General features: G+C 42.8%; 1 protein-coding gene across 1 annotated transcript; it reads left to right on the forward strand.

Moving 5' to 3' along the window:
- Nucleotides 1-3,423: 3,423 nt before the first annotated feature.
- Nucleotides 3,424-4,754, forward strand: LOC308702757 (uncharacterized protein; the record flags this gene model as incomplete). The annotated part of the gene is made up of 4 exons (XM_081385830.1): nt 3,424-3,510; nt 3,610-3,989; nt 4,146-4,251; nt 4,335-4,754. The coding sequence occupies 4 exons, from the start codon at nt 3,424-3,426 to the stop codon at nt 4,752-4,754; spliced, it is 993 nt and encodes a 330-aa protein (XP_081241956.1).
- Between the last annotated feature and the right edge of the window lie 8,681 nt (nt 4,755-13,435).

A 13,435-nucleotide genomic window follows, 5' to 3' on the forward strand; every position in this document is an offset into this window, starting at 1 on the left:
ATAGAATATAGCCCTGTCCAGGGCCTGCAGGTACCATCTTGGGGGGTTAAAAACAGAACATAAGAGTAACATTAGTGGTAAAATGACAGCTTTTATTATTAAAATCTTTCCTTCTATTGTCAGTTTCCTTAGGCTCCAAAAGCCCAACCTTTGTTTTGCCTTCCTTAAAACCTCTTCCCAATTTCCTTTCCCTCTTCCTTCACCATCAACTTTTACTCCTAAATTTTTTAACTCAGTGCCTTTAATTGTTAACTCCAGTCCTTTCGCGTCTATGGGTGTCCATGGTCCGTAGAACTGTGCTTGTGTTTTCCCTCTATTGAGTTTGGCCCCACTTGCCCTCCCAAACCAGTCTGTCAAGTCTAAGGTCCTTTGAATCGATAAAATGTCCGTACATAAAATGTTCACGTCGTCCATATAAAGTGCAGTCTTTGCAGTCTGTCCCCCTGTCCCTGGAAAAGAAAGTCCTCTGATCCGTTGATCCCTTCTCAAACCCTGTGCTAATGGTTCTATGCACATTACAAACAGGAGAGGAGATAATGGACAGCCCTGATGGACACCACAGCATATATTAACTGCTTTGGTAAGATGTCCACTTAACAGGATTCTGCTATTTATATCCCTATATAGCAATCCCACCCAAGCTAAAAATCTCTCTGGAAACCCCATTTTATTCAGTACTTTAACCCTCTGAGGTCTGAGCTGTTTTCTGGGCCCTGGAGGTGTTCTGACATGCTCTGACATTTCTGGTTATTTCTGTTACTTGTGACATTTTCATGGCTGAAGTCTAATTACACTGTATTCAGCACAAACTCTGCTACAATAATATATCAGCAGCATGTATGTAAAAGTTTGTAGTTTTGAGATAATGACATTTATGCGTGGTTTGTGAAAATACAAAAATAAATTCTCACTGAAATAAGGCCATGAAACCCATACTGATTATTTCTTCACAAGACTTTTGAAAATTGTATGACGTAGCCTAGAATATTTGCTGCAAAATTATGTGAAAATCACCCTGACTGCTCATTCAGATAAGACAATATATTGATTTAAAAATTTTACGACGTGTTTTGTGTGAAAAAGCTGTATGCGGGAGCTCATTAATATGTGGAGAAAATCCAGCAAAATGCGCCCGCGCGTTTGCCGACCTCAGAGGGTTAAACAAGTACTGGTGCGAGACCCGGTCAAATGCTTTTTCAAAATCTAAATTTAACACCGCTAAACAAATCTTTCTGTCTCTCGCGTAACAGATGGCGTCTCTAATCAGTACGAGGCTGTCCGTGATCTTTCTTCCTTGTACAGCACAGGTTTGATCCGGGTGGATCAGCTCTGCTAAAATCCCTGATAGGCGTGTTGCTAAAATCTTATTAAAACGTTTACAGTCAACATTTAAAAGAGTAATAGGGCGCCAATTTCGCAAGTCTTCTTTTTCGTCTTTTTTATATAAAAGTGTCACAATGCCTGTCCTAAAACTGTCCGGTAAAAGGTCGCTATTGTCAAAGTCATTAAAAACCACTAGGAGGTCTTCAACTAAAATGTCCCAAAATGTCCCATAAAATTCTAAGGGAAGTCCGTCTGCACCTGGGGACTTGCCTTTTTTAAAACTTTTCATGAATTTTGTTATTTCTAAGATGTTAAAATCTCTACTTAAAAGTTCTTTTTCCTTTACTGTTTTTTCCACCAGGGCTAGAACTTCCTTTACTGTTTCTTAATCTATCTTTTTTTCCTCATACAACGTATCATAAAAGTCTTCCACTCCATTTAGTATATACCTTGTATTAGTCATCAGTTTTCCTTCTTTATTTTTTATACTTACCATTGCCCCACTTTTACTCACAATCTTCTTAAAAAAAATACCTTGTGCATTTTTCACCTTCCTCAATTTCTCTTTCCTTGCTTCTAAGAATGACTCCTTTGCTTGTAATTTCTGATAAAATCGTCATCTCTTTTTTTACCTCTTTGATTTATTCGTTAAAATCAAAACCTGCATTTAAAAGGTTAAAATAACGTTGTAAACATTTTTGCAACCCCACCATCTTTTTCTTTTCTTTGGTTTTCTTTCTATTTCCTGCCCAAATAAAAAAAGTCTTAGTCTTTTCCTTCACCATCTCCCACCACTGTGCTCTTGAATCAAAAAAGTCTTGAAGGGTCTGCCATTTCCTATACTGCTGCCTATATTCATTTGCTACTTCTTTGTCTTGTAACAGGGAGCAGTTTAACTTCCACAGACCCTTCCCTACCGTCACACCCGGGGGGAGTGTAAGAGTGCATGACAGCATAGCGTGGTCAGAAAAGAAAACAGGGGAGATTCTAGCATCTCTCGGTGGGCACTCTCTGGTGAGGACATAGTCTATTCGAGAAGCTTTGGAGCCATCACTACTGAACCAAGTGTGGCCCTCTGCTTTTGGATGCATCATCTTAAAACAGTCCGTTAATCTAAAATCTTTTACTATGTCTTGCAGTAGATGTGTTGTTTTGTCTGTTTTAAAATCTTCCCCCGCTCCTCTCCTATCTCCTTTTCCTAAAATGCAATTAAAATCCCCGGCTAAGATTAATGGGTTTCTCCCTAAAAGGTGGGGTTGCATATCAGATACAGGCTGTATCTGTCATTCTTTTCTGTGTTCCCATAAAAGTTTAGTACATTAAAATCCCTCCCTAAAAATGTCAAATTGGCTAAAAGGGCCCGCCCGTCTCTTAATATTGTGCTCCCCTTCACCAGTATTTGTGTATTTTTAATCAGGATGGCTACTCCGTCTGCTTTGTTTTGATTTGAACCACTCCATAAGGAGGGTCCTTGCTGCCATTTATCCTCCCATTTCTTGTAGTTCTTTAAAAAGGGTAAGGCGCATTCCTGTAATAAAAACACATCAGAGGGTTGTGTACTTAAAAAATGTAAAACCGTTTGTGCTCTCGTTTGTGACCTCACACTTCTTACGTTTAAGGTTGAGATGGTGATGGTCGTGAGCATTAAAATGAGTATAAAAGAAGACAGATACACCATTTTAAAAACAAACTATCCGTTAAAAAACAAATGTTCTTGTAAAACAAACTCTTCCTGCGTTCCCACTGGAGGGGTGGCAGGGGGGTGAGTTGGGCTACGTTCACACTGCAGGGCTTAATGCTCAATTCTGATTTTTTGAAAAAATTCGATTTTTTTGCAAGGCCGTTCACATTTCCAATTAAATGCGACCTTTTGTGATCTCCTGTGTGAACGTGAAATGACCCAGAAGTGACCAGCATGCGCAGAAGAGTAATCAACGTCAACGACGTCACTTGTTGTTTGCGGAAGTAGTTACACACATGGATTTCGAGAGCGGAGCTCGTATAGCCTTATTAAAGTTATTTTCACAACGGAGCCAGCACAATTTCAATCTCCTTGTTTTAAGGAGAAAAATAAAAAGGAGGAGAGCAAGGTTTTTGGCCATGGCGTTTTGCGAAGCAGTGGTAGCAACGTCGGTACAGAGAAACGTGTGGGTTCGGAGTCGCAGCCAGGAGTGGTGGGAGACTGATGTGAGTGGCTTCACTAATACAGAATTCATCAGTAACTTCCGAATGTCTAGATCCACTTTTGATTATGTTTGTGAGTGCCTTCGATTTACTCTGTCACAGGAAGAGACATGTCTGCGGCAGCCCATAACAGTGCAGAAACGCGTTGGAGTTGGAGTGTATTGGCTAGCAACAGGTGCGTGCTATCGTACAATAGCTAACTTGTTCGGCATAGGCAAGTCTACGGTCTGCTCCATTGTACACGAGTTCTGTGAAGCAGTTCGCCGTGTCCTCATGCCCCATTACATAAAACTGCCCAAAGGGGATGACCTGCAAGAGGTCATTGAAGGCTTCCGCCAGAGATGGGGTTTCCCGCAGTGTGGAGGAGCTGTTGATGGGAGTCATATCCCCATCATTGCTCCAGAGGATAACCACGCAGAGTATTTCAACCGTAAAGGGTGGCACTCGGTTCTGCTCCAGGGTGTCGTGGATCATCGGTTTTGGTAAGAAATATAGATATTGTTATTATAATAGTTTAAATGTACTGTACTTGCCTCACTTTCTTTTGGTAAAAACCATACATCTGCAAGAATATTATCCTTGAAAGTACATAAATTCTACCATGGCATATTCAGTAATTTAACACTGTCTTCCAACAGCTTCACCAACATCTATGCTGGATGGCCAGGGAGTGTTCATGATGCGAGGGTACTCCGGAATTCCCATGTGTACTCACTTGCAGAGAGAGGGGAGCTTTTTCCCCCAGTGAGTAATCTAGTACTAGTGATTTATAACGTATACAATCTGTCTTTAATTATTTTGATTTTTTTGTGCTTTTAAATCTAAAGGACACTGAGGAGATAATGGGCGTTCAAGTGCCAATCATGCTGCTCGGTGACCCGGCTTATCCCCTTCGAAGCTGGCTGTTAAAAGGATACTGTGACACAGGGACCCTGACAGTTGAGCAGAAGTACTTCAATGAGCGCCACAGCAGAGCCAGGATGACTGTGGAGTGCGCATTCGGCCGACTGAAGGGCCGGTGGAGGTGCCTTGCTAAACGGCTGGATGTGGACGTTTCCCTCGTCCCCACCATAATCAGTGCATGTTGCACACTCCACAACGTGTGTGAAATGCACGGGGAGAATTATGAAGAGGCTGGTGGAACTGTTCCTCATGTTGAGAGATGGGCTGAAGGAGGGGGATTTGTAGATGTGCAGCCAGCAAGAGTCAGAGAAGCACTGACTCAGCTTTTTGTTAGCCAACGTTGAGCCACAAACTGGGCTGTCACAATAATTACTATATCGTTTCTCTGTACATATATTTGCATTTTTTGACACATTTTTCTAATGTAATACTATATTTTTTAACCTGCATAGGTTGCGTTTAATCATAGTTTATGTTTATAGTGGGATATTTTTAGTGTTTAAGAACTTTTCAGCTTTTTGGCTTTAGAGTTAGTTTCTGTGTCATTACAAGGTCTTCAATATCATTTATCACAATATTTTAATGGCTCAATATATTGAATTCTGTTATCTTGACAGGCCTAACCACAAATTAGTTATTTGTTTTGTGTTGCTTTGCTGAATTGTTACCATAGCTGCAATAAGTTTATAAATAACATTTCCAATACTGTTATTGCTGTTTCCTTTTTATTAAGAGAAAATAGTGTGGCTATAATAGTGCAAATTTTACCCACGTTTTAACACCGCAGAACAATAAATCTGACAGGAAAACTTCACAGTGTATTAGCAAACAAATACAATACTACATATTCAATGTAGCGTCAAGTATTTTCCATCAACAAATCAAAATAACCTTGCATATCAATAGCCTTCACAGTTCAACCTGAACATTGTGCAAAACTGCAAAACTGCATCATTAACTGTCATTAAAGTTTTAGAACTATTCATAACATTGTAAGGTGGGTTTCATCTTCTTCAGACTGGAAAGGTGGCTGATGATCCTCGTTGTTGAAAGCCTGTTGACCCTGAGTATTTGCCGGTGCCTGGAAAAATGACTGATTGAGACGGGGATGTGGATGAGTAAAGGGCAGTGGTTGATTTAAATCTTGAAAAAAGGGCATGGGCTGGGTGGGAGATGGAGAGGAAGCCACAGGAAACCGTGAGGAATGATGAGTAGGAGGATGAATTGGGTTGTAAAGCTGAATTGGTGCCTGGTAGAAAGGTGGCTGTGGAGGCTGGGTTGATCTCTCCATAAACTGAGATATCATGGTGAACATTTTACAATCATGCTCATGCTGAGCTGCTTGCATCTTCAGCAAAAGATCTGTGTCGTCATCTTTAAGGGCACTGGTTATCTTGTCAGCAAACACCTCCAGCGTTGCCTCCATCTTTGATTTTCTTTTTCTCTTCTTGGTAGTAGTAGCTGTAAAAAGAAAAAAAGAACAGATCAAAATAAGGATTACAATGTTTATTTTTTTATTAGTATAACAGTAAAAGCGCCAAGCATTCCAGTTTATATCTTAACCGAGTGCATTTTCTTGGGCTTTACACAAATCTAAAAGCTTACAGCCTATAGACCAGACTAACGCCTCATTTGAAAGCTACAAAATTAATCTCACATTGTCATGTTGCCATCACTTTTGGACTGTTTTTTTATGACCACTCTTCTGTAATTTTTTTGTTGCTCTTTCATCATATTTTTTTATTTCTTTTTGTCACGTTTTCATCACTTTTTTGTCATGTTTTTGTCATTTTTTTTGTTGCATTTTCATAACATTTTCGTTGCTTTTTTTCCAATTGGGTAATGACAAACTGTAGAAAATGTGCTTAGTTCAGGTGGGGGTTAAGAGGTTAATTGAGTTGGAAAACTATCAAAATACAGCCAAGAACTTTCTTACAAGCAGTGGGTGTGGAAGATGCATGGCTGTTCACAGATGTATCTTCACTTGCTGCAGAACTTTCTTCGGAGGGAAAAGCCGTAGGCGAAAGAGCTACAAGGGTCCCATCACCTGTGTATGCATTTAACAAACTGTCACACATCGTATTTCAATGTTATAAAGTTAAGTCACTTGTAGCTATAGGCCATGTGCAAATAACCCACCTGTATCACCGCAAGAGCTACTAGCTGGGCTGGCCGCGACAGCTGCGGGATCTGGGCTCTTCTCCTCGGGCTCCTTTTGGGCAAAGCAGCTGTCCAACAGTTCTAGTGGCTGAACGCTGGGCCTATCCCCCAAAACGCGGTCCAGCTCTTCATAAAATGGACAGGTGATACGTTGACACCCACTTCGTTTGTTCCAGTCTTTAACCTCCTTGTATTTGGCACAGAGGCTTTTTATTTTTCGCTGGCATTGGAGCCAGGATCGTTTGTAACCACGCACGGCCATTTCGCTGGAAATGCTTTCATAAACCGCCCGGTTCCGATAAGAGCCCTCGAGTTTGGCCTGAATAGAGCTGTCCCCCCAAATATTAATTAAATCAGAAACCTCGTTTCCCTTCCATTGACTGGTCTCAGCATCGTCCGCCATGGTTGTTGTTTATCTTCTCAAGTTCTCATTCCCGCCTACTTCAACGCAGAATTATGACGTTTTTCGCGTATCAATGACGTGCGGGTCGGATACATGCGACCTGGCCGTTCAGACTGAAGTCGCATTTCAAAAGATTGGATATGTATCGGATTTGGGACCACATACCCAAGTGGCCTGGGTCGCATTTGAAAAGATCGGATCTGTGTCGTTCAGACTGTCATGAAAAGATCAGATACAGATCGCATAGGGGCAAAAAAATCGGAATTGGGTCGTTTCAGCCTGCAGTGTGAACGTAGCCTTTGTTTTCCTTCTACATCACAGGGTGAGCTCCTGGGTGTGGATGATTTTAGCACAATCGCTAAGAAAGAAATCTCATTTGCTGTATGACTTGGGAATTATCTATTCAGGTCGTCTGACGAGGAGGAGTCAGAGAATCTTCCCATTTTATCTTTATCTATTTCTTTTAAGAGAGGGGAGTGTGCCACTCTCTTTTTATTCTTTGATTGAGCAGATTGGTCCCAGGTTGTTTTCTATCTCTGGATCAACCACTGCAGTTCAATTCTCTGGACTTCCTAGGTTGCATTACCCATCAGAAGAAGGAAAAATAAGTGGAGCTTTAACAATCTGCTCTTTTAATCAGTGTGCGTCCAGGGGAGAGCGCGAATGCAGTCCCCCACTACCATAAATTATGCAGTCGAGATTCCCACATTTGGGGAATTCGCAGGGGTCAGCACAACCGGAGTGCAATGGCCGAGCCTCGCCCTGGGTGAACCACCTTGGTGAACCACCTCATCATGGTGTCTCCCCTGCCAGGTAAGTATGAATTCCCAGGCCTCCAGTCAGAGGGACCCTGTCCCTCTTCGCAATCCTCACCGACGGTTAGTAAAAGACTCCAAGAGACAAGAGAGACATCAAAAATGTGCGGTGACTTTTTTTTTTTTTTTCTTCTTTTTTTTGGTTTCATGCTCCGGAAAATGGATTTAATACGCAGTCCCCGGAGAGTGGACGAATCAGATATTAAACTGATAAGAACAGAGTTTATTCTTTTTTTTTTTTTTCACACCCACCATTCTACCTTCACCGGTATTGCATATGATCACCTACGACATTCCACGAACATCTGCTGTCACACTATAAGACATTTCTTCCATTGAACACTTTAAGGGTGGGTGCACCGTTCCCAGAAGTACTGCAATGCCGGGTCGATGCGTGGAGTGGACGGAGCAAGCCCCTATTCCATCTCCCAGTTCTAAAAATCTATTTAATATATGGTGCCCGGGTAGGGCACGTATCAGATATTAAACTGATAAGAACAGATTTTTCTTTCGAAAAGTTTTTTATTGTCTCATTCCACTTTTTACATGTTCATCTCAACAGAAAGGTATTCATTCCATCATGCTATTTGTTTGAATAAAATATTTAACATAGGAAGTACATATATTTGTTGAGAGTCTGTGTAGGTGTTAAAACATGTAAAAAATAAAACCACAAACAGAGAAAAAGGATTTGACAAATAAGAGGGCTCTTGGTGAATAAGACATACAGAAAAGTAGAACACGAACGAGATAGATAAAACCTTAAATGTATACATACAGCCGAATCCTCTCCTTGTGCAAGAAGAATAAATAAATAAATAACTAAAAAAGATAAAATGTGAACCATTTCTTTTTGGATATACAGGAAATTAGGGGTTTTAAAAGTCCCATCCATCCTTTGGAACAGAAACCGAGACCCGGCCCCTGGGCCAGAGCAGACTCTCTTTAACCACGGCTCCGCTGCTCCACCTGGTGTTAATGTTTGGGGGGCATCTACGGGCAGTCAGGGCTCGTGGCCGAGGGGACCTTCTCCAGTGAAGCTCTGGTCCCCACGTCCGAATGGCGACATGCGGTGTACTCCTGCAGCCTGAAGTTTGCCAGCTCTTGGGTGGCATGGAGGGACACCTGCATGCGCTTTCCCACCAGCAGGTTTCTGGAGGTCCAAATAGCGTCTTTGATACAGTTTATAGTGAGCCAGTGTTTGGTGTGGTTTTCTGCTGGCAAGTGTTCCTGGCTCACCATTCCTACTGTTGTTTAGTAGTCTGGGACCCCCCCTGCTGGTAGGTACGGGAATTGCTGGGGACCAGCTGTTGCCCACAGGTCCCTCACGGCACTGCATTCCCAGAGCGTGTGCCTCACAGTCTCGGGCGCGCCACACCCGGACTGTGGACACGTAGATACCTTGGCCATGCCCCGAGAATGCATCACGGCCCTGACCGGGAGAATCTCATGGGCTGCCATCCATGCCAGGTCCCGATGTCTGTCCCGAAGGCCCGGATGAGACACATTCTGCCAAACTGTTTTTGCTTCGCTTAGAGTGAGCCCATGCACTGGGCTCACTTGCTCTCGTTCCTGCACAAGAGAGAGGAGAAGACGGTGATTTGTCAAGGTTTTAACATCTTGTTCTTCTAATAGGACTTCTTTATAAAAGCATGTGCTGGAGATAGTCTAAAAGCAACTGGTACTGTATGATCCCTGGGTAAGATTTGCAGGGCTCTTAAGTACGAGCCCATCCAAAAGCGACTCATGGCTGTGGTTTTATTTTCCGTGTTTTTGTTTGTGGCATATTTTATGTGGAGTGCAGTGTAGTATGTCCCTAAAAACAAGTAAAAGTTTGGCACTCCTTTCCCTCCATTTTTTGGGGCTTTCTTCATCTCCTCTCTTTTCAGTCTTTCCCATCTTCCTCCCCATAGGAAGCGGAAGATTTCTCGGTCTACGGCTAAAAGGAACCATCTGGGGGGATAAAAAACAGAACACAACAATAAAAATAAAGGTAAAATCACAGATTTGATGATTAAAACTTTACCCTCTGTTCCGTCCTTGTTACAACCCTTTGTGTAAATTGACAGACAGTTTAACTCCTCTAGTCACCACACTGGACGAAGGTGAATCGTTTACTTCTTTAATGATGACCAAAAGTAGGGTAAAACTGAAAACAAATATATACATAAATGAGTACTAAATCTTCACATTGAGTCTGTTCACATGTTTTAAACAATACTCGTACAAATAACTTGTTATTTTACACAATGAAATGGTTATTTAAAGGTTCTTAGTCATAACTTTGCTCAGACTATTCTGTTTATATCACAATCGGCATAAGTGAACATCCGGAAAATTATACAACAATTTTAATAACTTTACATCTCATCTTGCATGAAAATATTCCTCTGCATAGATAGATGACATGTTAAAGAACATTTACATACCAACGATGCTCGTTTATAGCTTGAACATGAGCAGAAGGACTTAGATTGATACACGAACAGAAGATGCAGCTGTCTGAAGACATTACTGAGCGCTTCCTGATGACATCATTAAAGGAAGCCACAGAACAAAAGTGACTGTGATTTCTTTAGTATACCACAAGGGGGAGACAACAAGTAACAATACAGAACACCCCCCGTCTGGTGTCCCTGGATACCATTACTTAATATACCATACATGTTTGAAAGGACAGTAGTAGTCTAGTCTTCGGATGGTAAAAGGAGGACCAACTCTGTAACTGGCCTCAGGAACACTTTAACCCCGTCTGGGTGTGCTACCTTCACTTCCACTTTGCGGACTCTACCGTTCTTGCTGGGAAACACTTCTGCAATACGCCCTATAGGCCATGTGTTTCTTTTGGTTTGATTGTCCTTGATGAGCACTACACTCCCTTTAGTGAGATTTGGCTTGTCAGACTGCCATCTTCTTCTTGTCTGCAGAGTGGACAGGTATTGTTTCCTCCATCTGTCCCAGAAGGTGTTGGCAAGACTTTGTACCTGTCTCCACTGACGTTTGTAAAAGTCTTTGCCATCAAAGTCGCATGGAGGAGCAAGAGAAGGACCAGTTTTTTGTGCTAACAGAGTTGCAGGGGTAAGTATAAATGGGTCGTCTGGGTCTGTAGACACTGGTACGAGCGGTCTGGAATTTACAATGGCGGTCACTTCAGCCATCAAGGTGACAAGGACCTCATGGGTGATTTTTGAAGACCCAAGCTGTAAGAACATTGAGTCCAAGATCTTGCGTGTCAGCCCTATCATCCTTTCCCAGGCTCCGCCCATATGGGAGGCGTGAGGGGGGTTAAACTCCCACACGCAACCTTGATCTGCAAGAAACCTCTCCACTTTACCATTGATGTTGGAAGGGATCAGTAGCTCATGACAGGCTCCGACAAAGTTAGTTCCCCTGTCTGAGCGTAGTTGTTTGACCGGTCCGCGTATGGCGATGAATCTTCTCAAGGCACTGATAAAGGTAGAAGTGTCCATAGATTCGATGATTTCGATGTGGATAGCACGAATAATTTGACAGCAGAACAAGACCGCCCATCTTTTACTGTCTGCATGACCCCCCCGTGTGCGTCGTGAAGAGACTGACCATGGTCCAAAGACATCAAGTCCAACGTACGAAAACGGAGGATCCGTGTTGAGGCGGCAGTCGGGTAAGTCGGCTATTTTCTGAGTTTCGCAGGTGCGCCGGAGTCTACGACAAGTGACACATTTAAAAATAAGACTGTTCACACACCTTTTCCCACCCACAATCCACAAGCCGGCAGAACGAATAGCTCCCTCTGTAAAGAGACGTCCCTGATGTTGAGTCCGTTCATGGTAATGGCGCACAAGAAGAGTGGCAATGTGGTGACGACCAGGAACTATTATAGGTTGCTTCTCCTCGCATCCTATATTAGCCTGTGTGATGCGTCCGCCCACTCTAATGAGACCGTTTGTGTCAATGAAAGGGCTCAGGGCTCTGATGGGGCTGTCCTGTGGAAGAGATCTTTGATCCCTGATACACTGCAGCTCTTTTGCGTAAGTCTCCTCTTGGACGGTACGTATGATTGTGTTTTGGGCCTTGGTGAGCATCTCTACCATGTGATCTTGGGTGCAGTGATGCCATCCATTGCAACCATCACGAGAATCCTCTGTACTCTTCCTGTAGAGGCGGACTATATGGGTAAGACATGAAATGGCATGGGTGAGTGACTTCCAGCTTGAGAAGCGGCAAAACCGTTGGGACCCAAGTAGTCTCTCCCTGGCAGTTGTGCTCAGGGTAGTCACAAGGGGGCGGACATCTACGTCCTGTTCCGGCTTCACTAGGTCAAAGGCGACCTGCTTGTTGTGCGTTTGCTCGGGCTGTGACCGGAAAGCTGGACCTGTGAGCCACATGGTGTTTTTGAGGCGTGCTGCTGAGATGAATCTCGTTGTGTGATCAGCAGGATTGTTGTCCGTAGATACAAAGTGCCACTGTGTGGGGCTGGAGAACCTTCTTATCCGCTGCACTCTGTTGTTCACGAAGACATAAAATTGATGCTTTTCATTGTGGATGTAGCCCAACACTACCTTACTATCCGTGAAGTAGCTGATGTCATCTATCTGAATGTCCAGTTCAGCTGTAATGAACTCTGCGATGTCCACTGCTAACACGGCAGCACATAGTTCCAACCGCGGGATAGTCAACTCTGGTCGAGTTTTGCTTTGCCTAGAATAAAGCTTATGTGGCAGTTTCCATCTTGATCAAAGAGCCTTAAGTAGGCCACAGCTGCTACTGACTTGACTGATGCATCCGAGAAAATGCAGAGTTCTCTGCGTTGGGCTGTGAGTGGGGAGACCTGTGTATAGGACCTAGGTATCTGTAGGTTTCTGAGTTCTTGGAGTGATTCTCTCCATGCTGTCCATAGTTGCTCTTTCTCGGCAGATAGCGGTGCATCCCAGTCGTGACAGTCAACTGTTAATTCTCGAAGTATGGTTTTCCCCTGCAACAAGATCGGGGCGACGAATCCTAAGGGGTCATACAGGCTGTTAATGGTTGACAAGACTCCACGTCGCGTAAAAGGTTTGTGTTCATCAGACACCTGAAATGTGAATGTGTCGTTCTTCAGGTCCCAACTGACACCTAAACTTCGCTGCATGGGGAGATCGTCGGCTCCCGGATCTAGATCCTTTAGGTCGCTGGCATGATCGTCTGAGGGGAAGGCCGCCATGACTTCTGCATTGTTTGACGCAATCTTTTTTTTTTTTTTTTTTTTTTTTTTTATGATTTATTTATACATTTTAAACCATTACAACAAACAAAAACAAAAAAATACAAAAAAAAATAATAATTAATTAAAAAATAAATAAATATTCATATACAAAATTTACAGAGACAGGGGAAGATGAAAATACACAAACCATTACAGAGAAAAGATGCACTGAGGATTATTTCCCCCTCAAAAAATAAATAAATAAGTAAATAAATAAAGAGTACAGTACAATCACATACAGTAACAGTAAACATAGCAGTGTATTGGCCAGGCAATGCCAAATTGGTAACAACATCTAGATTGGTGAAGGATGTGGGAGGAGATAAGGGGATCACACACAAAGAGCAGGGTCAAGCTGGAGAGTTTTGATATGTTCACAAAGGGGTTGCCAAAGCTTGATGAAAATGGTGCTAGGTCGGTGAA

The sequence above is a fragment of the Scardinius erythrophthalmus genome (genome assembly GCF_964197995.2).
Source record: "Scardinius erythrophthalmus genome assembly, chromosome: 15".
Taxonomy (NCBI): domain Eukaryota; kingdom Metazoa; phylum Chordata; class Actinopteri; order Cypriniformes; family Leuciscidae; genus Scardinius; species Scardinius erythrophthalmus.